General features: G+C 39.0%; 3 protein-coding genes across 6 annotated transcripts in view; 1 reads left to right on the top strand and 2 right to left on the bottom strand.

Annotated features, from left to right (window-relative positions):
- Positions 1–588: 588 nt before the first annotated feature.
- Positions 589–7,530, top strand: sb:cb288. Of its 2 annotated transcripts, XM_040050370.1 has the most exons (6): positions 2,521–2,678; positions 2,806–2,861; positions 2,959–3,013; positions 3,790–3,858; positions 6,591–6,675; positions 6,927–7,530. In XM_040050370.1, the coding sequence occupies exons 2-6, from the start codon at positions 2,838–2,840 to the stop codon at positions 6,973–6,975; spliced, it is 282 nt and encodes a 93-aa protein (XP_039906304.1). In that variant the 5' UTR covers positions 2,521–2,678; positions 2,806–2,837; the 3' UTR covers positions 6,976–7,530. The 2 variants fall into 2 exon arrangements, with proteins under 2 accessions (XP_039906303.1, XP_039906304.1); XM_040050369.1 differs by lacking the exons at positions 2,521–2,678; positions 2,806–2,861 and adding an exon at positions 589–2,512.
- osmr (oncostatin M receptor) lies at positions 5,366–20,392 on the bottom strand. Its single transcript, XM_040050365.1, has 17 exons — positions 19,839–20,392; positions 19,498–19,649; positions 19,118–19,268; positions 17,243–17,515; positions 17,019–17,148; positions 16,358–16,506; positions 15,998–16,131; positions 15,760–15,901; positions 14,918–15,003; positions 14,583–14,790; positions 13,205–13,387; positions 13,017–13,118; positions 11,620–11,775; positions 11,257–11,409; positions 11,039–11,120; positions 10,851–10,935; positions 5,366–10,022 (listed from the first exon to the last, which is right to left on the bottom strand). Exons 1-17 carry the CDS (start codon positions 19,918–19,920, stop codon positions 9,615–9,617), a joined length of 2,676 nt encoding a protein of 891 aa, XP_039906299.1. The 5' UTR covers positions 19,921–20,392; the 3' UTR covers positions 5,366–9,614.
- A 119-nt stretch (positions 20,393–20,511) lies between these two features.
- The window catches only part of LOC120745470 (rho guanine nucleotide exchange factor 28-like), a 41,193-nt gene continuing 34,947 nt past the window's right edge, over positions 20,512–26,757 (bottom strand). For all 3 annotated transcript variants that reach the window (XM_040050362.1, XM_040050364.1, XM_040050363.1), the window contains 8 exons: positions 26,626–26,757; positions 26,340–26,473; positions 26,204–26,251; positions 25,004–25,108; positions 24,731–24,895; positions 23,820–24,071; positions 23,254–23,632; positions 20,512–21,221 (listed from right to left, as the gene is read on the bottom strand). In XM_040050362.1, coding sequence (XP_039906296.1) covers positions 21,031–21,221; positions 23,254–23,632; positions 23,820–24,071; positions 24,731–24,895; positions 25,004–25,108; positions 26,204–26,251; positions 26,340–26,473; positions 26,626–26,757 — 1,406 coding nt within the window. In that variant the 3' untranslated portion in view covers positions 20,512–21,030. The remainder of the gene's footprint in view (positions 21,222–23,253; positions 23,633–23,819; positions 24,072–24,730; positions 24,896–25,003; positions 25,109–26,203; positions 26,252–26,339; positions 26,474–26,625) is intronic.

Here is a 26,757-nt window from a genome sequence, read left to right on the forward strand (position 1 = left end):
GACAACTCTGACAATCCCACAGTCTTATCTCTGTTCATTCAGCGTGTCAGCATTGCAGTTCAGTCCTTCTGTGCCCACAAGGTGGCCCTGCTCATTCACTTTATGGTTTCATGAACCTCAGTGCTGAGGTCAGTAGAAATACTCTAAAATGAGCCAAGACAGCAGATTGCTGTTTTGACATGTGATATCTGCTTAGACAGAGATTTTTAAACTCCTCTTCTGTACAGGGTTCGGTTACATAATTTCTTTCTTGTTGAAATCGTTAACATTCCCACTTTGGATAACTGCTTTGTTAAGTGATGATGAAAATGCTTGAAGCTAATGAGAAGTCGGAGATTAGATATAAAATGTATAACGATGTTTGCCATAGATGCAGCCTTATTACAGTGTGACTAACATGAAACCCGCTGCCATGTTTGCACTCATTTACGATGTGTACCGTAGCCATGCTTCCATACTGATATCCCACACACAACACTTAATCAGATTTTTGTGTTTGGACGACTTGTACATCTGTCTGTAATCCCTCTGGGATCACTGGCATTTTACCACCCTTGGTTTTTTTTTTGGTTTTTTTTTTTTTTTTTTTTTTTTTGACAATGGTGATTCTGGGTAACCTCAGGTGCTCATGCACTCTCTGCCCTGTTTTTGTGTGCTGGTCAAGTTTTGATTAAATTAAGTTTAAAGCGAGAACAAACAATTGTTGACTAATATTTTAGACCCCACTTACTTTAAGACACTCCATGACCGACGCTGTTTGACTAGAGGAGCTTTGTTTTTTCCTTTGGTGGTAGGGGTAGAAAGTTCATTCTTCAGGAAGATATGCCTTTGGTTGTGCATTTTAGATGTTTCTCCATGCTCTTGTCTGTTGTATGTGTGTGTCTGTGAGTGTGGGTGATTTTTGTGAAATATACCATCCGGCTTCAGGCTCTATTAATGCTGAGTGCCTGCACGTGTGTGTGTGTATGCGCTGAGGTTTGTATGTGTGATCTGGAGTTGCTCTTTCTGCTTTTACAGTGTAAACCTTTGTGCAATATCTGCAGACTGTTTGTGTGATTCTCTTTAATGGAGAGAAAAACAAATATTTCTCATAAATTAACTTTTGTGTATATTCTATTCGTATGACTAATTCCCATATGAAGCTTGTCCAGGGTTGTTTCTGGCAAATTTGTTTAATTTCTTTCTTTTTTTTTTTTTTTTTTTTTTTTTTTTTTTTTTTCCCCCCCTGCAATTTTCCAATTAACAAGTTGAATTTGATTGTCTGTCTGATCTGTGGAGTTATGCTGTGGCTATTTGCAGGTCAGGTCTTACTCTGACCAGTGTATTAAACGGTCTGCATTAAACATATTTTGGTCAAGATGTGGTCTTCAAATTCAAAACGGAGACTTCTGATAATAAATGAATTTTCTGTCTGTGTTAACGTTTTGTTTTTGGAACACTGACTTGTTCAAACACTGTTTGCAGAACATGTAATCTTGCTTAGATAAAAAGCAGAGTGTTTTCCTGTGTCCCATGTCCTTATTGTTTTATCTATCCGAGTGGAAGTGCGTTTATCAGGGTGAATGTGGTGGCAGGAAAACATTGTATACACTCACTGAAAATCAGTAGTCCTGCTGTAAATATAATTATCTTGGATCAGCATACTTTTGCGATATGTGACTGCTTTCTTCCTGCAGGAAGTTGGGCCGATCTGGCGCCTCCTTCACTTGCTGTAGGAAATGTAACTTTAAAGAAATGTTAAAATGGTGTAGCCATGCAGCTTGGCTTAAAGTGGAGTTGTTATGCTCAGTTTCATATTTCGTTCTTGGACTCCTACTTGAGCAGCTTTGTATGATTTACATTTTAAAATAATCCTCATATCTTTTAGGACGCATTGGCGTAGGCCCCAAAAAATAAAGCAATCAGTTTTAACTCCTTCATTTTAATTTCTATATTTATTTTAATTGGCTACCTCTTTGTGTGTCACCAGCGTCACACAGAGCCAAGACCAGTGAAGCAACTTTTTGAAACAGTCTTTGGAGCAATTTAAAAGCCTGACACTTATTCACACTCAGTGTATTATCTTAAGTTTAATATGAAGAGCAACCATTGTAGCGGTATACATGACAGAAAATAATGAGGTGGGAGGGGGGGGCATTAGTTCCACTTCATTGTAAATTAAGCATCAATGAGCCCTTTTAATCAAAGGTTAGTCCAAGTGATAAACAAACAAACAAGCAAGTATATGTTGCATTTCCTTAATATTACAGCATTATAGAGCACATAAGAATCAATTTACTTATGTAGCCTAATCGTTTCTACACTGCGTCGAAAATTAGCAGCAAGCTTGTGTGCGCTGTTGTACGAGTTCAAAAAGAAGCACATGAACGCACCACGAGAGGTGCGTCTCAGGGCGCCGCTGAGGTGAGAAAAACAGCATGAGTTGATGAAGTCTGGCCGCACAGCCCTGAAAATGTGGACGGAGATGAAAAACAAAAGCAGCGCTCTAATCAATAACGGAAATAGTTCAAAGGTGAGAAGGAAGCGCTTTTTGTGTGTTTTGTGAGCGACAATGTACCAAAAACAAGTCTGTCGGGATCTGTCTGGCGACGGTTACACGGTACTGATTTAGGTGTTTATAAGCGGGTTTGTTTGATTGTTTTTACTGGGAGCGTAACCTGTTCCTGTTCTGTTTGGCTGTAAGTAGATTCACACGCTCAAGCGTTGCTCTGGCGCAAACGTTTTACATTTTCTTGGACATTCTCTTACCTTTGTGCCTGTCGATGCCCCCCAAACACTCCGATTTTTCACCTTAACTTCCTCCAGCAAGTTCCCACATCTGCTGTAACACACGTTAGATGCACACGTTTTTAACAAAGAAGGCGAGTTAAAAGACTTGTAATGTGTCCCGCTCCGTGTGTGTGTGTGTGTAGGCAGCACTCTTGTGTTCAAACCCGAATGTTTTGCTTGCACTTTCAGATGGTCGACCGAGATCTCGGGGAGCAGTTGTCACATGCTGTGCAGCAGAGCAATGGTAGGTCTTATCTCTTCTTTGAGGTTTTCTCATACCTGCCTTTTTCCTCCTCTTGGGTTGCAGTCGTAAGTTCACCAGAAGAGTCCCAAGATAACAGAATGAAAGAGATGCTGCAATATTTTGTAGTGTTTTCATTTTAGGCACTCCACCAAAAAGTGCCTTAACTACCTGAAACTCGATGAAACAATCCAATAAATTCACTTCAGGTGAATTCCATTCAGTCCATTCTATTTATAGGGAGCAAAAAAACAACATGGCACAGTTGCAGTGACGCCCAATAGTCTCTGCTCAACACGAACGCATAGCAATAACTTGCACAAAAATGCAAATTATTTACTGTGTTATGCAACAACTGTGGGTATGGATTACACGAAAGGGGTGTTACTGATTTTAATGGAGACAGTGAGGATCAACCAACTGCTTCTGGAACTGTTCATGTAATAAAAAAGTGTGCTCACTGAGAAAGAAGCATGTGTATTGCAGCAGCGTGAGCACTGTGTAGATTTGAATCTTTAACTGACACAGTTTCACCAGCATCACAGCAAAAGCTGCTTGGGAATAAAATTGTTGAATCCCGATCAGAGTATTTCACAATTATGTTATTTATTCAGTGTTAATTCAATGTTGTTTATGTCCTTTACACTCACATGGAACTTTTAAGTAAAAATTTAAAATACTGTGTCATATTTTTACATTTGTTATGCAGGCAAGTATATATCTTAAATAGACTTTTGTTAGCTGTGGATTCATGTATTTCTGTTTTCTTCCTTGTAAAGTTTCTACTGCAGCTGCCACTCATCCCAACTCAAAGGACTCCCCTACTTTCACTAATGGAATGATCCCAGGTGAGCATAATTTTTGTCTAAAATTAAGTTTTTCTATACCATGTAGGGCCTGTTGCAAAGAGAGAGAAAAACGTGAAATGGACCACCTTCAGTCAACAACTAACAAAAATGCCTGTTTCTCCCAGAGAGTCGAGACTGAAAATAAACCGAATCAAGTTACACAACCAACAGTCAGCCAAGCTTGAAAACACCTTAGAAACACTTTACAGTTATTTTAGGAGTGTGACTGCAAAATACTGTCTGACTTTGGTCAAATTGTTTAGGGCTATATTTATTGAATGAGCGATAAACACAAATATGATGCTTTGCTGTTTTGCTGTGTGTGAGTTTGTGTTTGTATATGAGGTTTTTGATATCCTGTATGGTTTTGTTGAGACATGGAGGCAGATTTTTCTCTTATCTTCGGACCCTTGTGCTAAATAAGCTTTGCACCCCCGTGACTTTAGATCGCTCTTAATAATGATGGATTGGATTTATATAGCGCTTTTCAAGGCACCCAAAGCGCTTTACAATGCCACTATTCATTCACTCTCACATTCACACACTGGTGGAGGCAAGCTACGGTTGTAGCTACAGCTGCCCTGGGGCAGACTGACAGAAGCGAGGCTGCCATATCGCGCCATCGGCCCCTCTGGCCAACACCAGTAGGCGGTAGGGTAAAGTGTCTTGCCCAAGGACACAACGACCAGGACAGAGAGCCCGGGGATCGAACCGGCGACCTTCCGGTTACAGATACGCTTCCCAACCCCCTGAGCCACAGTCGCCCTCTTGTTGTCATGTTGCTGTTTGCTCATGGAGCTCCTGTCAGTATGACCGGACGTGTTTCGCTGTTGAAGTATGCGTATGCTTGACCAGAGAACTCAAACTTAAAAGTTGTTTTAAAGTTCAAAACTTTAGAGGGCTAAAAAAAAAAGAGCATATAGCACATCTTAAGTAAACTGCGCTTCTGTAAGCAAAGTGTGTGGTACACTTTTTATCTGATGTTTGAGATAAGTGTAAGTGAAGAGGATCAAACACCCAGAACTTGAAAGTCGAATGAAATCCCATCATTATTATTAGGTGCAGTCATACATTTTAGGGACAGTGGTCATAAAAATAAAAAAAAAACCTACCTGATGTAAATTTGGTGTCTCTCTCCTTCAGTCATTTCCTTGTGTATCTGGAGGTTTTTTTGTTTGTTTGTTTTTTTTAACATCGCTGCCTGGAAGGCCCATTGTGCACAGAGCAAACATCAACTTATGTGGCAAAGGATCAACCCTGGTAATGAGAGCTGATTCTGTAGCTACAGCCCGGAGGCAAATAGCAGTTTTAAGATGATGACTTCAGGTTTCTTAGCGTATCAGGATAAATGCATGACCTGAAGCATCCTCTTGTTGTGTTATCCATTAACACAACAACTCCAAATCCAAAAAGTTGAGATGCGATGTAAAAACAAAATGGAATTTTGACTTTGGTGGTAGCAACACATCTCAAAAAAGTTGAGATGTGGTTTGTTTGTTTTTTTTGTTTTTTTTTAACAGCGCTCTGTAAACATCTGGGAACAGAGGAGACCAGCTGCTGGACTTGCGGGAGAGGACTTTCCTTCTGTTGTCTGATGTAGGATTCTAGCTGCTCAGCAGTTCTGGTTCTTCTTTTCAAACTGTTTGTTTCATGATGCACTAAATATTTTAAAGCGATAAAAGGTCTGGGCTGCAGGCAGGCCGCTTCCCTGAAACAAAAATGCAAGTCAACACGCTACCAATTTCACACACTGGAGGAAAAGCTGTGCACTGAGATGCAGAAAAGAAAGATGCTCATGAAGGGGAGGGGGCAAATTTAACTAAAGGATTTTTATATTATTTTTTAACACCATGCTATGGTAAGGTATTTTCATCCATCTGTTTACAGTTTACAAGAATCGGCACTTCTAGAGTATTTTTAAGATTTTTGTAAAACCTACACACACCGACCAGCTAAAGGGTTTTTACCCAAACTGTCCTCAAGGTCAAGTTTATATTTGTCATTTCACAGCTTTTTTTTTTTTTTTTTTTTTTTGTGACTTTCCTGTCACCATTCTATTAGGATCTGGTCATATGGTCAATGCTGTGACATGTTGATGTGTTAAGTGCGTCTCTGTAATCATATTCCTAAACTCAACCACTTTTATTTGGTGATATATTTAATTGATATGATTGTTTGCGAGGGTCCTTCTCTTATTCACACTCATTGTGAAGTAGAGCCAACCAATGACAAGAAAGCTCATCAAGTTCTCTGTGTACTTTACACACATTGCAGTAACCTGTGAATTGTGATGGATCGTGAGTCAGATAAGGAATTACAGCATCGATGTTCAAGTTTTGTGGGTGGAGTCCCAGAATTTATAACTGCACTTTATATTGTCTTTGTATATAAGAGATTAGAGGTCTAAGAAGTGGCAAAAGAAATGCACGAAGTGCTAAACAGGATTCGTTTTGTTTTTTCTTGCAGAGTGAATCTTTTAATACTATTAAGCAAATAGATAGGGAAATGAGGAGCATGTATATGAGCATATAGAGCCATATAACAATGTTTTTATTATCTGTTTAAGAACAGATGAATTCAGTAATAAAAGCATGTAAACAAATTATGCATGCTTGTCAGATATTACAGAAGCAGCATATCGTACGACGCTTCCCTTAGTTTATGTTGAGATTTAAGTGCTAATGCATGATATGAATGAATTTGTAAAACATGAATGTTTTTGTGCTTTTTAGGTTCCATTGCAGCCGCATTGTTCATCGCCTTTTTGCTTGGACTGTATGCTATTCTGTGGAAGTGTATGGTGTCACCGCCACAACGGTAAGGAACGGATGCAAGTTGAAACTTGATTTTGCCGAAGCTTCTGTTGGATCTTGTTGACACTGTAGTCGGGCAAACAGCAGTTTGTTCACCTGCTTTTAGGGGTCACACGTCTGAACTTTGTATCTGAGCTCGTCACAAAAACACAAATTGTGCCCCATTTCTTGATAAGCACCTATTCCATTTCACTGCTTTATTGCATGCAAACACACTCATTTGTGTTGGTTGTCTCGTTTTTTTTTTCTCTCCAGAAAACACAACAAGTTGAGGGTAAGAGTACATCAGAGAGCTTCTATGTGAAGACATGGACGATATCTGGCAGTTGTTCTGTTATCTTGGATTTTAAATTTCATGGACATTGGCTAAACTAAATGGATGAGCCACATGTGCCTCCTCAGCTTTACGGTCTGCTGGTGGCTTCTGTTTACTTAAAGAGTCATGGTGACGTTAAACACTGTTTTGGCAGGTCAGTCTGCTTTTTCTGTTTTCTGTGAATTATGCACTACTGAGGGAGGCTACAACTCGCTCCAGTGACTATTGAGCTGCATGTAAATGACTCTAAGACAGAGAGAATAAAGTATTTTTTTTTTTGTTTTTTTTTTAGTGTATGTAGCTATTTTAGCTTTTTATTTCTCAACTGTACCAAATGGATCTTTATATTTTAAGCATGTGTCCTTATTTCGTTTTAGCATTTCTTTATAATATTTTGGATTTGATTATCAGATCAGAGTAGCATCCACCATTTTATCCTGTTCTGTCACCTAGTGGTGCCTCAGACAAGCTTATGTGCACAATTGCTCCTCAGGATTTTGTAACTACTGTATGAGTCTATAATAAAAGTATTTTTTACATTTAGTGGATGCGACTGTTTGGTGAATCTAATCAACTACTTTCTTTGTTTATTTTAGGTGTTTATAATATGGGCTGAGTAAAGTTCTGAGTCAATAGTTTCAATATCTCTCAGGCTGTACAGCACCTGTTTTTGTTTCTTTTGGTCTTTTTTTTTCTCCAGAATTCATGCAGAAATTTTAATGAAAAAAAAGTAATCGACAGCTTAAGTGCTCATGTGACTGTAATGAGGAATCTATTCTGATTTACCAGTCGTGTAGTCCTGTGTGACTCAATTGAAATCTATGTGAAAGAAGCAAAGGGGGAGAAAAAGTATTTCTGGTCTTTTCTATGCTATACACATACATATACATATGCTATACTGCATGTCTCTGAACCACATTTTCTTAAGTTTGAGCAGTTATTTCTGTCATATCAACTCAGATGTGACTCGTTTTAACCATTTTTGACGCTTGGCTCTTCATAACGAGCGAATGTGGGGGAGAAGTGTCAGGTGGAGGAAGCTTGAATAGATTTCAGTAGAGATACTGAAACTTTTGATTTTAAATATGAATATATATGATACTCCACATTTGAATTATCCAAACCGGTCATGGCTTGATTGCATTTGATTTAAAGGCATGGAAAAAAGGCAGATGTGTGGTTTGATTAACAGCAGAAACAGTCAATATACAAGGATAGGACTTGATTTAATTAAGATGTCCTAATTGTCATGTTTTACTTTTTATGAAAAGTATTTGGTGAATGTGTGAGTTCTGCCTTATACAAGGTATTATTTGAACAACCTGTCAGTAGGGCATTTTTGCAACTTTGTGTTAGTTACTAAAACTAATATGAGTACAAATACTTAGTACTTACAATTTGTTTTTGACCAATAGTTGAAACCGTTTATAAATCAACATGTTATCAAAAGGTGTGATCTTAAAATAGAATCATAACTGGAGTCTGAAATGCTATAGACTTCACTCAGTTTCCTAGAAGGCTTAGAAATAACTGAGCTAAAAAAAAAACCCCACTAATTTCAACTGTAAAATGTAAATGTGCAAGACGATAGAACACAACCTGAATCTACTTTGTATTAAATTAGATTATGAGCTGTACCCAGTGTGCTAACTGCATAATAACTGTATAGAACACAATGCATGTAAACTTAGGTGAGAATTTGCTGAACAACCTGTTACAACAAGTAGACCTGAGCTGAAGTGTAAAATTCCAATTATGAGTCACTGATCGAGAAATTCCAGAGAAATGATGACTAAACATTTCCTCTAATTTTCCTTTTTTTTTCCTTTTTTTTTTATTCAACCTTCATGACAAAAGAAACGGATATTTTAATAATGCTTGAAAATAAAAAGAAAGCCATTTAATAGGATTCTGAAAAGAAAACAAGTTGAGCCAAGTTAATCTAGTGTGAATGTGAGCATGCATGCCACAGAATCAGACAGGGCTGGGATGTCTAAAAGGATATGGAGAAAAGGTGAAAAGATGGTAGTGTTAAAAAATTCCTAAACTAATACCTCTAATAATGTTCTTACATTTATATAGAAAAGCACTTTATTCATGTTTTCATTTCAAAGGACACATGAGTCACCTGCTGAACCAAATGAGCTAATAGCAATGCTACACGAGTCGCGTTTTTAACTATGGATTCATATAGCACGGCACTTCAAGCATTATACCTACATCCCATTAACAACTACACCACTATCAGCACCTTCTGCATCACAAGCTATGTTAAAAAGTCATGCTCAGAAAATATGCAAACATCTAAGCCTGCTCATCTACCTTATCTGTTGCAGAACTTACATCCTGTAGATAACATCTCCAGTTCCTTCACAGTTGAGCAAAATCCTGAGTTTTTGTTTCTCTTCTCACATCAAACTTTAGACAATCTGATTTGAGTTTTGTGCACTACTGATTCTTTGTTATGATAACACCCATATAATATCATTTTTAAACAAAACCACTTCTGCAATTTACAGTTTAGCATGAATACAGGATAGCTGATTCACAATATGTCTAATAAACAAATTCTGTATTTAATTCTGTATGGGACAGGAAGAAATACTGAGTCAAACTTGACTCAGTATTTATAAAGAATCATTGGCGATATAACCATATATGACACCACATGATTCAAGGGGGCAGTCAGAAGCTTCAAAGCTTGATTTGGTTTCACTGAATACAACGTTAGGTGGTTCAGAGTAACCCTCCTTCAAAGTGTATAAGTAACTCCTGTTCATCAGGCTTGTAACTTGCTGAGAGGCTGGTCTGTCCCAGGGCAGAGTAGCTAACTGTGGACAGTAATTTGCTTCGAGCAGCATGCAAGAAGGTGATGAAGATGAAAGCGAGGACTGCAAACTAGGAGAGCATGGTTCATTCATAAGCTCAGAATCTCTCAGTGCGGTTATTTCATTTAGAGAGGGTCTGCCATTCAAAATCTGGATGTCACAGCTGATGCACTCCTCTGGCTTCTGAGACTGCAGCCACTGATCAGTCTGTGCAAAGAAGATATAATAACTTAAGTGACAGGCACAAATCCAAATATAAACACAAACCTAGTTAGGCGGGGAATCAAAGGTTTAGACTGATGGTAGCAGCATGTCTCAAAGCATCTGAGAGAGGCAGTGTTTCTCAGAAGTAAAGATAGGCAGAGATTCACCAATCTGTTTATAATGTTTGGACAACTAATGAAAACTTTGATTATTATCTTATTGGATGGCTTTAAATTTTGGGCCCTCAGGTGAAATTGACTTAAAACAGGCATGATTCATTCCTGCAAATCACTGCAAGGGCACTGGAAGACTTCCAGAAATCTTTGACAGGTTACAGTTCTACCATGCAAAGAACAAGCCAAACGTGAAGACAACACAGAAATGCTGTCGTCTTCTGTGGACCTAAAGAGGAGAAGGACCGTTCGGTTTGTTATCTGCACTCAGTTCGTAACCCTGCATCTCTGATGGTATTAGGGGGGAATAGGTGTCTATGCAATTGATCTACACGTTTTGGTGCAACACTGTCACCCATTCAGACATCTTTCTCAGGGGAGGCCTTACATATTTCAGCAAGACAATGCTAAACTGCATACTGCAGTCATTATAACAACATGGCTTTGTAGTGGGAGAATCAGCTGGCTGAACTGGCTTGCCTGCAGTCCATCAGTGGAAAAACATTTGGTGTATGATGAAACAAAAATATGACAAAGACCTAGGACTCCTGAGCAGCTAGAATCTTGTGTCAGAAATAGATATCATTCCTTCCTAGGCTGGATATTTCCTCTTTGTGCATTTTTTTTTTTTTTTGCTCTCTCAGTGATTAGCTCATACCTCATGCAGGAAGCTTTCGAACTCTGGAGTTTTAATGTTCATATCCACAGGGTAAATAAATATCTCCTTCAGCCTGCTCCTCACACTGAAACAGATAGTTTCTTTTTTTTTAAAGAGTTCAAAATGGTTTATATCATCATCTTCAGGATTCTATCTTTAGGTCTCTATTGAAAGATGACCTTACTCACATTTTCACTTGGGACCACAGGAGAACAGTGAAGCCCATGAGTAAAAAGATGGGAGTCAGTACCTTGATTATGAGAGAAGAGTCTACAGGAGGAAAAAGAAGTTGAAATTAATTACTTCTTGCACTGGAAGTTGACATCTTCTATCAAAGCTTCTCCCAGGAAAGAATACAGTTCAGTAGCGGTATCTCTGGGATCCCCCTGCGTGTTTTAAAACTCACAGTTGCTTTTGGTTCTGAAGGTAATGCTGGCTGGTAGCCCAGGCCCCTCTTTAGTGAGAGCACTCACAGAGAAAGTATACTCTGTGTTCTCCTTCAGACTCTCTATGGTCACAAACTTCACGTGGGGATCTGCAACTGAGACACTGGACCGATCTAGATGTACACGGGATGATACACAGATTAAATAATTGTGCTGGGCACCATCCTGACTAAGTTTAACTCAAATCAGGTTTATCTGACACTGCCCAGAAATACAAAATAAATTCAATCATGTAAATAATTAGAACATGTCCACAGACTGAGATTAAGATGAAGAAGATCAACATTGCTGGTTTATTCCTCCACACTCTCTCGCAACCTGACCTGGCAGCAAAACAGATCCTACTTCCTGCACTGTAACCAGGTACCCCATGATGAATGCTGGCTGAGCTGGATCATCTTCATTATAATGCCACTCCAGTGTCACAGAAGAGGAAGTACTCTGAACAGGTTCAACCAGACTTGGGCGCTGAACAGAATCTGAGAAACAGGAGATAGTAATGAGGAAGGAAGGCCGAACTAATTAAAACATTTGCAGCTTAGCTGGTGTCAAAGCAACAATGCAGTTTCTCAAAACAAAGTTTCCCCTGAGTTCAAAAACCTCAACTTCTATAAAATACCTATACTAATATGGTATTTTGTTATTTAAACATGAAGCTCTTCAGATGATTGCATCACAGTAATTACTCCACTCTGCATATCAGAACTGCAAAACAGGAAAGACTATCTTGTTTACAGGGTGCCCCTCTTAGCCAAAGATAAGATATCCTGTGTCAAAATTTTAACTACTACTCTGTAAAAATGGTAAACGTACAGTACAATGTACCATTTTAAAATAAAGGACTTTTCTGTATTAATTTTTTAAGGATTATTGCTTTTTTCTGTATTTTGTAAACACATTGAATTTTACCATTAAAAGCAACCTCTGTTAAAAAAAAGTTTCATGTTTTGTTTTTTTACAGTTTAAAAAAAATATTTTTTTTTACAGTGTATAAAAACGTTTACTTTCAACTGCACACTCCAGATCCAAACTATGATAGAAGTTTTCTCACTATCCTATTCTGTGCTAGAGACCAGAGACTTAAAAGAAGAACAAGGTAAAAAGCTAAAGATGACATGATGCTTACAGAGTCCCAGTCTCAATATCATGGTATCATTCTTGGATCACAATAAGCAATTGAAGCAGCCGAGATTGTCAGAAAACCTACAAGTCAAGAAAAACTGGTTCTGTTTAAACTCCACATCTTTTATCTACTTAATTTGTCGTGGAATAATGAGGAAACAGGCCTCATGGCCCTGGAACTGTTTGTTTTTCAGTTGCCCTTTTTAGCCACTGAAAACAGGGAACATTGTATAATTCAGGTTGAATACTTGAGGTATATACTAAATACTTTTGTTAAACCCCTTTAATTAAAGCTTAAGGTCTGCACTTCAATCATATATTTAATTTTAAAATTTACTTTGGTGCTATGCAGAGTCAAAAATTACAAAAAATTATGGTATTTCTGACAAACTTGGGAACCTACCAGAACAGACAAAGAGTATAATCACATGAGAGTCAATCTTAACTGCACTTTGTAAGAAGAATTATGACATAAAACCTTAAAAAAAAAAAAGACTTCTAATTTTCAGTGGCTAAAACACAGCGCTCAGCCTCAAACGTCTCTTCTCTACATAATAAATGAATACAATAGACACACACACGCAATAACAAAACTCACTGAATTCCTGTGAGTAACCAGTCTGTATCTCCAGTAGTCCGTGTCCATTGTCCGTGCATCCATAAATATAAAATGTATACCTGTAACCTGCTCGGAATTCACCTAAAAATAAAAATATGACAGTGAATGCTAAACAAGAGTAAATGTATTTACAATAACTGCTGAATGAAAACAACAATAAAACTTACTAGCATGTAATAACAATGCATTATCTCCCTCTGGCATTTTCCACTGCAGAGTGCAAGGCACTGCATTTCCCAGCACGCACCACTCCACAACATAGCCACAGGTGGCAGTGCTCTGATCTTCCCATGTCAGATTGAAACCACCCTCGCTGGTGCTGTCTAAACGCTTCTGTACTGGGAGATTTTCTGGGGGAAAAAGTCCAAAACAAAGCAAAATAACTCAGGACTTTAGACCTTGGCTGAGTAGATTTGAAAATGCAAAGTGTTTTTCTGCTTCTAAAATCTAATAAAACTTGAGTTATTGTACTCTGCCATAAAAATCTTAGAAATGCAGTATCTAACCAGATGCTTACTCTTGATGGCAGTAACACTGTGAGGAATTTTGGAGTTGTTTTTGACCAGGATATGTTCTTCAATGTGCACATTAAACAACTGTATGACTGCTTTCTTCCATTTGTGCAATAGCGCCAAAATTAGAGCATCCTGTCTCAGAGTGATGCTGAAAAACTAGTTCATGCACTTATTATTTCTAGGCTGGACTACAGTAATTCATTATTATCAGGATGTCCTAAAAACTCCCTAAAAAGCCTTAAGTCAATACAAAATGCTGCAGCAAGAGTACTAACAGGTTACTAGAAAGAGAGAGCATATTTTTCCTGTATTGGCTTCCCTTCATTGGCTCCCTGTTAAATCCAGAAATGAAATCTTCTGCTCCTCACATACAAGGTCTTAAATAATCTGGCCCCATCTTATCTTAATGACCTTGTAGTACCATATCACCCTATAAGAGCACTTCGCTCTCGCACTGCAAGTCTACTTGTTGTTCCTAGAGTATTTAAAAGTAGAATGGGAGGCAGAGCCTTCAGTTTTCAGGCCCCTCTTCTGTGGAACCAGCTTCCAGTTTGGATTCAGGAGACAGACACTATCTCTACTTTTAAGATTAGGCTTAAAACTTTCCTTTTTGCTAAAGCATATAGTTAGGGCTGGACCAGGTGACCCTGAATCCTCCCTTAGTTATGCTGCAATAGGCGTACACTGCTGGGGGATTCCCATGATGCACTGGGTGTGTCTTCCTCACTCACTATGTGTTAATAGACCTCTCTGCATTGAATCATACTTGTTATTAATCTCTGGTGACACTCGTTGTTTCACTTTTTTAGTTTTTTAATTCAAGGAAACAAACAACAGAGATATTTGTTGTTAATACATTTACATTTCTAGGCTGGACTACTTTAAATTGTTATAATCAGTCTTAAACGTTTTTTAAAAAGTCCCTTTTAACCCTTTTGTAATCCTTTGTTTTATCAAAGGAAAAAAAACAGTTAAATGTCTAAGTAAGCATTTAAATTTAAGAGACTCTGGGTGTAGAGAAGCTGTTCACCTTTGTGCTCCGCTGGTGGGATGGTGATGTTGGCGGGGATGGAGGTGCCAGAGGGGAGGACAGCCTGGACAGTGAAGTCACACTTTCCTGGGCCAATGGACACCACTGCCTGGCCCACGCTGCTGTTCTTCGACTCTGTTTGGCCTTCCTGTGACCACTGAACCGTGTACTCTTGTATGTTTATTGTGGCTGCTGTGCCAGCAATACGCTGAGAATAAATTAGTAATTAAGGGTGAAGGATGTTCAAGGTAACGGTGACATACTGTATATTCTCTAAAACCAGAGTACTATTCCACCAAATATTTGAGCTTAAAGGGCACAGAAAAATGACTTACTGGCTTCCACATCAGAGTAACGTGACGGGTGCGCGAGTTAGACAGCGGCTGTATTCTTCTCCATAAATCCAAGGACACCAGTGGATCTGAGGAAAATGACTTGTTTAAAGCATAACAGGCAGCAGATCATTGAACCAGAGCACTTTGTTTGTTTGTTGTATGTACCGAAGCAAGCCAAGACCAAGACTTGTTAGGTTAGTTGGTGATTCTAAATTGGCCACAGTAGATAAAGTACTTACAGCATGTAGAATAAAATATATGGTGAAATGTGGCTTTGAGTGGTCGAAAAGAAAAGTGTTGTATCAAAGCCTGATAGTACATGGGGAATGAAAGAAAATGAAAGAATGAAAGTTCTTTGGGAGTTTGTTTCTAAGCTCTTGCTTTTTACTTTACTGATATTTTCAAGTATTTGTAATTTTAACAAACAAGAGAATTGGAAGAGACCTCAAACACATCCAGCAAAGTGTCAGCTTGCTCTTTTGTGAAGTAATACTTGTAGTTTGATTACTTTATAACAGGCTTAATAAATCGTTGTGCACTGATGACTTTTCATGTGAAGATCATGTTAAGAAAAACAACTGCAAACACAAATGTTGCATTTAAGTCTCTTTTCAAATGAACAAACCCATCACAAGGATAAGCAACACAAGAGAAAAGAAAAATATGTTTGTATGCAATAATTGCTCCTTCATGCAGCATCATTTTGCAGATAAAAGCTAAACACTGAAAATTAATTTTTGCCCTTCAATAATTTTAGTCTTTCTCACACTTTATTAAATCTGGACTTGAACACGATATGATATTTGTAAAACAACATTTTTTCTAATTATATTTATATTTACCTGTTATGAAGGTTTCTTCTGCCCCTTCTCCCCACAGTCGTCCATTGACAGTGCAGCATACTTTGACATTGTACTTCGTGTTGGGAACCAGGTGCTCCAGTTTTGTGTCGCAGAAACTGCTCATAATGTTGTTGCACCTCAGCTGTTACAGAAGTAAATGGGGAAAAAACATGCACTAAAATGTCAACTCTTCACTCAACAGTTTGATGATTATTATTATTAACTTAGATGAATTCACCTCCACGGTGCCGAGTGGGACTGTAGCAACCTGACAGATAAGGTTCATATGAGTCAAGCTTTCCTGCATGCTCCAGGACACTGTGGCGTCTGTCACCCCGCGGTTCACTCTCAGCGACTTCACAACAGGAAACACTAATGGCAACACACACACGAACCATGTATCTTATATCAGTGTATTTTCTGCACTGGTTGTGCAGTGAACATTCAAACAGTACAAAAACAACACCGACGCTGATTTCACTACACAGTGTAGGTAAATTGTGAAAGCATCAACCACAGAGGAGTTTAAATTGACATGTACGTGTCTTTATGTCTTCAAAAACACAACTGAGACATATACACAAAGATGACCCCTGACCTCTGTCAGAGATGTTGAAGCTATAACGTTCCATCTCCTCTCCTAGCTTGTCCTTCACCCACACACTGATGTTATAATTTTGCAGGTGTGGCACAGCTGGAAAAGTACATGATGACTGCTCACAGGTGAAGGGAGCCTTGTCTGAGTTTCTGTGTTTTTAACAAACAATAGAATTGGAAAAACGTCAAACACATCCAGCACATCAGCTTACACTTTTGTGAAATAATATTTATGGTTTGATTACTTTATATTAGGCTTAATAAATCTTTTGTGTCCTATGAAATTTGTACTGATGACTTTTCCCATGATTCATCTTTCAGGGAGACGTGACTTTGAGCTATCTGCTGTAGATACTTTGGTTTGGGGGGGGTGGGGGTGGGGGGGCTGCTGTTTCTTTTTTTGTACTCCAGTTTTCCAGTTTCCTCAAATTTGTTGGGAACACACTGCACGACATGCTCATATATGCCAGAAAAACCTTATAAGACATTCAGAAAACCTCAAAATTTCTCAATAAGTGTCGCTCCTTTGAAACAAAATATAAAAATATGGCTGGTGGCTCAAAACTTTTCCACAGCACTGAATCAGTCCAATATTATGAAAATCACTGCCATCTATGCCTTACATTGTGTTACAATATAAGGTGTGTACTTCATGTGCTTACTCTATGTGGAGAGTGTAAATTTGCACGTTGCGATCATGCAGGAGTCGCTTTCTGGGTGAATCCCAGGTGCAGCTGACAGATACCATGTCAAAGGTTACACAGCTGAGGTTTCTGGGTTTCTCGGGTGGAACTACAATATACACACATATACATATACAGTTATACATCTACAAGTTCTGCATTAAATTAATAAAGAATACAAAAAAAGAAAGATTCAAACTTACAACTGATATAGTTCAAGACAGGAAAACTTTTGCCTGTTGCATCATCGCAGGTCAGTAACAAATGCTTAATTATTCCTTTTGGGATAGTGAGGTTGTTTACAGTAATAGCTTTTACTCCGCCTCCAATGCTCAAAAGACGGTATTCCTCGTTCCTGAAGGTCATTCTTTTAACGTTCACCCCTGTTGGGGGAATACAGCAGAACATGGCACTGCTGCCCTGCCTCAGCACACGGCTGGAGGGGAAAATGTGGATCTTATCATTTGGTTTGAATCCTGCAAGACAAAGTAAAGTTACAGTGCAGTCTGATGAAGAGCTGTTCAGAATTTCATGCATAATCCCTTGGTATGTTCTAGGGTTCTTAAAAGGGGAACAAAAATTGTATTGTTGCACTGACAGAGACACAAAAAACAAAGGGGATTCAGAAATGCCTCTGCTTTCTTTGCACCCAAGGTCATCAAGGTGGATTAAGGCTGAGTGGCAAACTGTTCTGTAGTCTGACCAATCAAAGCTTTCAGACTTTTGTTTTCTTTTTTGGAAATGATGAACATTGCATCCTCCAGCTTATTGAGGAGAGAGGCCATCTGATTTGTCATTAGTGTGTCGTTCATTCACCATCCTTAATGATATCGGGTTGGATTAGTGCAATACGGCATGGGCAATTTCTTTTAACTTCATGAGTGACGTCGTACCTGAGGACTATACAGATTCCAAGAAACGGAAGAATGGTTGTTTAGACGAAAGATGAAATCGATTAGAATTTACATAACTTAACAACCCCTCCCCCCCAAAAAAATAGTCCAAGAAGAAGAAATAAACACCTTTTGACTCAAAGTATTGTGTCAAACATGTCTAACATGTCTAACAAACATGTCTAACCCTAACCCTAACAAAAGAAAAGAGAAAAAATATGTTTTTACGCAGCAAAGTATTCTGTCACACCTGGTAAAGGCAATGTTATGACATGGACACGACTGTAAGGGTTACATGATATGATTGCTGAAAGAAGCAGTTTTACGACACAGGATGTCACAGAGACAGAAAAACAAGCAACAAACTGCAGTAAACAGTGGGAGGGAGAACATACAGCACTTGGTGATGTCTATGGTTTCTAAACTTCAGGCTGTCATTGACTCCAAATAATTTTCATCCAAGAATTAACAAAAATCTATATATTTAAAATTGTGTCCAGTAGTAAATGTGCCCGATTCCTTTTGAGTCATTGAAAACGGGAAATTATATTTAAAAATTGCTGTATAATATAGTAGAATAGAATAGAATAGAATTCAACTTTATTGTCATTGCACATGTCACAAGTACAAAGCAACAAAATGCAGTATATATAATATATATATAATAGCTCATGTAAACCCTGAAGCTGAGATTCGACATTTCAGTCACATTTTGCCTGATTAGTTGTAGATAACCAACATTCTAAAAAATAAATACATAATAAATGCATCTATGAAATGTCTTTTTCAGTGAAAGCCTCACTTATTTCAACAAGACAATGCCAAACAGACTCGCTGTTGGACTCGCTTGGCTATTACAAAAAAACAACAACCCTGCCTTGAGTCCAGACTGACGACCCACAGAAACTGTAACATTTTTAAAAAGTTTAATTTTTATTACATTTTTTTTTTTACTTTTCTTCCCTTATAGGTAGTAAACTAAAAAAAGAGTGTTGCAGACAACACCTTATTTCCCAACCATGTACATATTTGCATTGTATGCGTAAGATATATGTTGAAAGAGACGTTTGCAATTACTGCAGATGTTGAGAAACGCTTCATTCCTAAGAAAACGACAACTGCTGCTTTTTAACCTCATCAGTAAAACATGTAGGCTGACATTTAATGATCAGCATAACATCTCACCAGAGTTGGTTATCCAGTTGCTCCAAGGACTCTGGTCAGACTGATTATAGTATCGCATTCTGACAGAGTGATCAACACACTCCAGAGGCAGATCAGAGATCCATGTCCATGTGTATTTGGCCGAAACTCCAGGTGATACGCTCACATTTTTCTAGGTTAAAAAACAGGAAATAATTGTTCATAATAACACTGGTAGGTCTTAAAAGCAGGATTACAGAATCAATTAAATGTGGTGGTAATGAAAAAAAAAAAAGATTCTGTCTTTCTCTGTGATGACCTGGCAGAAAAAATACAAATTATCTTTTATATGTAAAATTCTGACTGTATTCTAGGACTTTTAAACAGCATTAAAAACAGAAAACACACCTCTCAATACTCACAGTGTAAATAACGGTGTGCTGTTCAGTGCGGCTGAGCTCAATCTCATAAATGTCACCCACAAAACTGCTGTGTTTTACCAACCAGCTCACCACAAGGGTCTGCTTGTCATTAATAGCTTTCAGAGTGATGTTTGGTTTTGGCAGATAACAGCCTGGCGTATGACAGAACAGAAGGATGTAAAGTTACACATTCAGGGTCCCAGAATGTTGGTCCTGTTTATTTAGACAATGAACAGAATCAACTTTCCGGGATTTCTTCACCTGTGACTGAGCACACATCAAGACGACATATTGAGAGAACTTTAAAATGATCAGAAAGAACATAAACGAACCCAACTTACCATCGTCAAAGCAACATTCAGTGTTCGAAAATATCAGATACAACCCGAAAAGGCTGAAAAAGGATTTCCTGACATTTATCATCCTCTCATGTGAACCGTTTTTCACTGAGCACGCCAACTGAAAGCTTCATAAGTCAGCAGCAAGTGTTAGTATGAGTAGAAGTGCGAGTGTTGCGTAATGTATAATCGGAAGTCAAGAGAGGAGTGTTTAAATGTTAAACCAATGGTGCTGTGCCGTTTTTCACAAAAGGAAGAATGCACCAAAAACAGATGTTTGCCACAACAGTTTTATATATATATATACATATATATTACATATATATATACACACACAATATGATAACACAGTTCTGATTATGAAGATTACAAGTCAAATTTTCAAACAAAATCTTATAAACGTTGACAGTGCATGAAGCAATTTTTAAGCAATAAATTATCTGAAATTTCAAGGAACAGGGGAAAAAAATACACCCTCTCTTCACAGACATTACAGCATCAGACAGCAATATATTTTTGGCACTTAAGTGAGAAAACAATTCAACATATTGTGCATAGGTAGCCGCTCCGAAAAACTATACATGTATTTCATATTTATACACAATATAGGTCTATTTTTATTTCTCGTAGAGGCCCACAATCCCTTATAAATATCATTAAAGATCACTTGGAGAAATAATCTATATATAGTTTAAAAAAGGGGTTGATTGGCTTCTCATATATTCTTATTTCATTTTAAGTGCTCAAGACGTAAATTACATCAATTTTAATCTGTCCTGACTTTCTTGTATTTGAAGTCAAAAGGTTTGTAGCACAAAGGTACCTTTGTCATCAAACCAAGTGCACAGATACTTAAAAGATTTGTGGTAGAAGTGAAAACACGAGAAGTACAAATATAAAAGCTGATTTACAAAGAGCTTGTTTGTGAAAAGGCACAATGGTTTGATCACACAGGAGGAGAATGGTTAAAGTTTACAACATACAATTAGATAAAGGCACATACTGTACAGTCGGTTTATACTTTCTCCCTGTGATTACCTCTATATTTGATCTCTCCGATTTTAAAAGATGAACATAAATCCATCATATTTACATGGACATATATGCACACACACACATTTAAGCAACAGACATATTATTGTTTGTTCAGTATACAACTGGTAGCCTATATTGTTTATTTTTCTCTCATGGACCTTTAGAGGTAAACAATGTTCTCCTCAACTCCCTCATCCCTATTCTGCCCCTCGAGAGAGAGGTACGCCTGAGGGGGGAGGAGAGGGTTAAGAGAGTGAGAGGAAGAGAAGCCGTCCTCATAAAGTCTATGCCCTGTGACCTCTGACCTCCACAGATCTGGGGGTTGTTTGTCCACCACTGGTCTGAAGTTTGCTGAAAGAAGAACAACACAAAGTGTCAAGTCAAGCCAACTTTATTTATAAAGCCCTTTAGAAACACCAAAGTTTTGGTCAGTGGTTTTGTATTATTTATACAATTTAAAGAATACAAAAAAAGGAAAAATATATATGTATATAAAAATTACTGAACAAAATAAGGACATCAACATGACACATCAGTAAAAACAGTAGAAATAAAATAAAATAAAAATTTAAACAAAATTAAATCAAATAAAAATCTCAAACTGGGTCAAATGCCCAACAAAAGAGGTGCTTTGTTTGGCAAAACAAGTTAGTCAGGGAACCTAAGAGCAGATTTAAATATTCAGATTGAGGAGGCCCATCTACTCCAGCTCCCAACTCTACAAGTTGGGATCTGCTACAACAAAAGCCTTGTCCCCATGAGCAGCTGCCGTGTCCTCGGACATCCAAGAGCAGTTGGTGAGCTGATCTGAGTGACCAGCAAGTGCAGCAGCTCAGAGAGGTCAGCTGGGGCAAGGCCATTTAAGCACTTAAAAACAACAAAAAAATAATAATTTTAAAATGTACTCTAAAATGGGTCTGCAGCCAGTGCAGTGAGGATAAAGCAGGAGTAACATGCTCTCTCTTCGTGTTTCAGTTAAAAGTCGTGCTGGGGCATTTTGCACCAGCTTAAGAGGGGACAGAGAGGACACAAACATAATGAAGCCATGGATTACTGTTTCAAAGTGATCTTTTGACAGAATGTTTTTCATTTTAACCAGCTGTTTCAGCTAAAAGAAGCTGGATTATCCCAGTGCACCGATCTGATTGTCCATCCTAAAACCCAAGGCTGTGCCAGCGGGCTTTATGTACTGTGCCAGCTGGCTTATGTCGATAGGAAAAGGCCCACCAGTGATACAAGGCCCAAACACAACTTCTGTCTTATTCTCGTTAAAATTTAGGAAGTTTAGCGCCATCTACTCATTTGATTCCTCAAAGCACTTAGCTGTTTGTATGACAATAATGGATTGCATTTATATAGCGCTTTTCTAGGCACCCAAAGCGCTTTACAATTCCACTATTCATTCACTCCAGACTGGTGGAGGCAGCTATAGTTGTAGCCACAGCTGCCCTGGGGCAGAATGACAGAAGCGAGGCTGCCATATAGGGTAAGGTAAGGTAGGGTAAAGTGTCTTGCCCGAGGACACAACGACCAGGACAGAGAGAGCAGAGGGATCGAACCAGCAACCTTCAGGTTACAGATGAGCTTCCCAATCCCCTGAGCCACGGTCGCATGTTGTATGGAGTAGACATCCTTTTGTTTTAGGGGCACATAAATCTGAGTATCATCTGCATAACAATTGAAAGCAATTTTCTGCTTTCTAAAGTATCGAGCCCTGCGGAACCCCACAAGACAAAGGAGCAGAGGAAGATCTGAAATCAAGTTCTAACACAAAACGTTCTTTGAGAAATGTGGGAATCAATATTTAAAATACTATAATTCACTGTGTCAAAAGCAGCTTTTAGGCATGTCCTTTTTTCCCCACTTTCCTTCAGCTTTTTGGCATTCACATCTGACAGGCATGAGTTGTTTCATTTAGCCAGGGCTCAGATTTAGTTTTGGGGTCTCTGCTTCTTAATAAGGCCACAGCATCATCCAGGAGCGGAGCTTCTCTGTATCTAAAGACACAGACTTAGGAATTCAAGAGTTCTGATTGAAATAAGCAGAGAAATGCACAGCAGTGGATGGGTTAATAATATCACAGCACCTCGCAGGAACATGAGGTTTAATAGAGCTACAGAGCAAGGCAATGTCAAATGAGACACATACAGTGCCACAGATCATCCAGTTTGAAACAAAGAAAACATAAGACAAAATAGGGTCCAGTGTGTGTCCACGTCCCTGTGTGGGTCCAGACACCCACTGCAGGAAGTCAAAAGAATCACTTTCAACTGTCAAGACAAAGATGTTGTTTATGAGGGCTGGAAAAAGCACAATATGTACAATACTGATTTAAAAAGGCATGCACTTTCTACCATGCTTTATATATAGTAAGTAGTCTTACAAGTGTTGGTCTCCTGTGAATGTGTAGTGATCCTGCTGCCAAAGGGGTGGATGGAGTCATTCAGGGCCTGAGGACAGCCATGACTGTTACTGTAGCTCGGGTATGTCATGCCATCCAGCGGCTGTTTGCTGTGTGTCTGGCTCAGCAGGGTGTTGAGGCTGTTGTAGAGGCTGGCACTGAGGCCGAGGTTGGTCGAATAGGTGGAACTGTGCAGGGGGTCTTCGTGGTTTTTTCTTGGCATGGAGAGAGGATGCTGGTGCTGGTTGTTGTTGGTGGGCTGGTGGAGGTGGTTCTGTTGGAGTGAGGTGAGCAAAGCTGCCTCATTCTTGTACACTGAACAGTTGCCATCCAGGCTCCCTGAGCGGCTGTGGGTAGACCCCTAGGACATCAAAATGACATGAAATAGAAGGAGAGGTGACAAATTCTTTTGGCTTTATTTTTTCTATCGTTCCTAGTTTTGTTTTCATTTATTTATGTATTTATCTATTTTGTTACATGAATCTTTCTGTACTTTTATCCCCTGCATTAATGCACTTTCCCGTATCATCTCCCGCTTCCTGAATTACCTTGTATTCACCCAGTGGAATCATAACAGGCAGGCTGCTCTGGCGGCTATGTCTCCAGCTCTGGAGCAGTCTCTGTTGCGCTTCGATCTTCTCCTTCTCCCTCTCTACACTCCTCTGACCCTCCCTCAGTCTGTCCAGATTTTGCTGGTACTCCAGCAGCTGGGCCTCCAGCTCCTCACGCTCACAGCGCAGCCGCTCAGCTTCCAGAAGACACTGCTGCTCCCGCTGCTCCAGCAAAGTCTCCTGTTCACTCTGTAAGCATGCAAGGCTTATTATTCTACTGTTGTAACAGACCTCATACATTGCTTAGGTCTAAAGATTAATACTATATTTGAAACTTAAGCACTTTAACCACAACTTGGGTTTTAAGTTGAGGTTTTGAAAGCAGGTAACAGCCTTTTTGACCTGTTCTATATTAGCACTTAGTAAAATATAACCATGGCAACAGCAGCACAGGAAATTGAATAAGATAACAGAAAATGGCAGATGGACATGCAGCTATGAAAATGAGGTTACAACACATGTTTAAAAATATCTTATCTTGAAAAAGAAATTCACAGGTCACACATTTTGATCGTATATGACATGTTTCCGGTTTTTGTTACTGGAATTTGAAGTAATTATAGAAAATGTAAAATGTATTTTATTTATCAAGAGTCTAGTGTCTCATCTAGCACTGCAGTTTGCTTTTGTTTGCTTTAATTAAATGTGATCTATTTATAACCTGGTAAAGATCAAAGAAATGGGCGTAGACCAATGACTGTTTTCTGCAGTCATTGGCGTAGACTCATAACTAAACCGAGCTTTTTTGTGCCCCACCAAACTATTATGAAACAAAGACAGAGAGACTGGAAAGACAAGTGACTGAGAAACATAAAATCAATTTTAAAGAACACGAGCATGAAGCTAACCTGTTGTTTCTCTCTGGCCAGACATTCTTTGTCCCAACGTTGTTGCTCTTGTTTCAGCTTCACCTGGAGTTTCTGCACCTCATCCACCTCTTCTTTCTTCCTCTCTAAACCCTTCTTTTCCACTTCCTCTTTTTTCTTCTCAACACTCCTCTGCTTCTCCTGCTCCTGGACAACAATATATGTGTTGACATAACTCTAAAATCTCAGCTTCCTCAAAACGTGTAAGGTTTTACATTGAGAAAATGCTTTCAGTGGGTATGATGTGACTGATACCAGGCTGCTTTGAAGGGAGGCGAGGGTTCGGAGCTGAGGTCCTTCTCCCTCCTGAAGAAGGAGCTGGTGGACTTCATAGCAGCTGTCCTGGAGGGTCACAGCTGCCTGCAAACATAAGGAGACAACTAATCACACTCCAGTTACTAAATGTAACATAAGCATCATCATACAGTCCTGATGAAAAGTTTAAGACCACTTAAAAAATGGCAAAAAAATCATATTTGCATGGTTGGATCTTAACAAGGTTCCAAGTAGCGCTTAAACATGCAAAAAGAAGAAATGGGTGTGAGACAAAGCATTTTTATGAGCATGCGATTTATTAAAAAGAACGCTTAAACTCAAACAGGTTTTACAGCTTTACAGAGGTAGGACCACGCCTCTACCTCAGATGCCGTCTCACGGTTATGGGGCTGGAGTCGGCACCAGGAATGGGCTTAATTTCAAGGATTGTCCAGTGTCTTGACGGACAGCCAATTGGATCCTCCAGCTCAGTGCTGGTGAAATTTTTGGGGGGTCTTCCACTGGACTTTTTTGTTCCATAACCCTCATTTTAAAAATTCCACATGACTGTCTTACTCCGTCCCACCTCAGTAGCAATGGACCCCGCTTATGCAGTTCAACAACCCAACCACATTCAGAAAGGGAATCTTTTTTGCCTTTGCAAACAAACGTCACGACAGTGTGACTACCTGGCAGAATTTGGCCTTTAAAAGTCATGTGGTCCTAAAACTTTGATCAGCTGTAAAACAGCCTATTTCAGTTTAAGCATTGTTTTCAATAAATTGCATGCGCAAAAAGTGTTTTGTCTCACTCTCATTTCTTCTTGTTGCACGTTCAAGCTCGACTTGGAACCTTGTTAAGATCCAACCATGCAAAATATGAATTTCTGCAATTTTTCAAGTGGTGTTAAACTTTTGATCGGGACTGTATTAAGGCTTTATTAGATGCACAGTCTTTGAAATCCCTTATCTATATCTATCTACAACCTTTTAAATACCTCTTTATTTTAGAGTCTGAAAATGTAAGTTATGGCAGATTACAAATTCACTATTTACCAAAAGAAACCAGTAAAAGTTCCTAAGAGATTTATTTCTCACTGAGTTAACATGTAACAAGTATTTTAGCTGAACTGTTTTATTCTTATATCACATAAAACATATAGTCTTTCAATCAGTTAGGTAAAATATTTGTTCCTCTCACCTGTAGACTGTACAGAAGTTGGGTCAGGCTCTGGACACTCTCTGCCACCTACAGAAAACGGGTCAGTACAGTGAAACAGTAATGTATATTAATCCATCAACAAACACTGTTCATGGGGGGACTAAAGAGGTTGAACCTTCACCAGTGTCCCTTTGTTATCTCCTTTTCTCAGCTCAACAGCGGAGCTCCACAACGAATTGTCCATCCCGGCTAATTCACTGTCAGATCCAAGAGAGGTGGAGCTCATGCTTAGCGTGCTCAGATAATCCGCTGTAGGGACAAGGGAAGGAGATGTGACAGCTTGCATATATGCAATGTGGTCAAGAAATTACAGTAGACATTACAGTAGACACTGACACATCAGCTGCAGTGTGACACATATCCCAGAAAATGTAATGCTGCAGTGTCTGCCAGTGACTCACGCTCAGAGGGAGACTCCTGAATGCTGCTGCCGTGGCTGTTATAACTGCAGCACTCAGGGCCTCGGACAGGAGAGCTCTGACTCTGCACAGCGATGCCCTCACGAGCCTGGAGAATGGTGATCAGGTTTTCAG

The sequence above is a fragment of the Simochromis diagramma genome, unplaced genomic scaffold (genome assembly GCF_900408965.1).
Source record: "Simochromis diagramma unplaced genomic scaffold, fSimDia1.1 OVJJ01000131.1, whole genome shotgun sequence".
NCBI lineage: Eukaryota > Metazoa > Chordata > Actinopteri > Cichliformes > Cichlidae > Simochromis > Simochromis diagramma.

Coding starts and splice junctions, on each gene's coding strand:
- sb:cb288 (XM_040050369.1), top strand. CDS start 2,426: ATGAAGTCTGGCCGCACAGCCCTGAAAATGTGGACGGAGATGAAAAAC. Junction 2,513..2,958: donor ATAACGGAAATAGTTCAAAG/GTGAGAAGGAAG, acceptor TTGCACTTTCAG/ATGGTCGACCGAGATCTCGG. Junction 6,676..6,926: donor ATGGTGTCACCGCCACAACG/GTAAGGAACGGA, acceptor TTTTCTCTCCAG/AAAACACAACAAGTTGAGGG.
- osmr (XM_040050365.1), bottom strand. CDS start 19,920: ATGATAAATGTCAGGAAATCCTTTTTCAGCCTTTTCGGGTTGTATCTG. Junction 16,132..16,357: donor CTTCAACATCTCTGACAGAG/GTCAGGGGTCAT, acceptor TGTTGCCATTAG/TGTTTCCTGTTGTGAAGTCG. Junction 11,776..13,016: donor TGGTTACTCACAGGAATTCA/GTGAGTTTTGTT, acceptor CCTGTTTCTCAG/ATTCTGTTCAGCGCCCAAGT.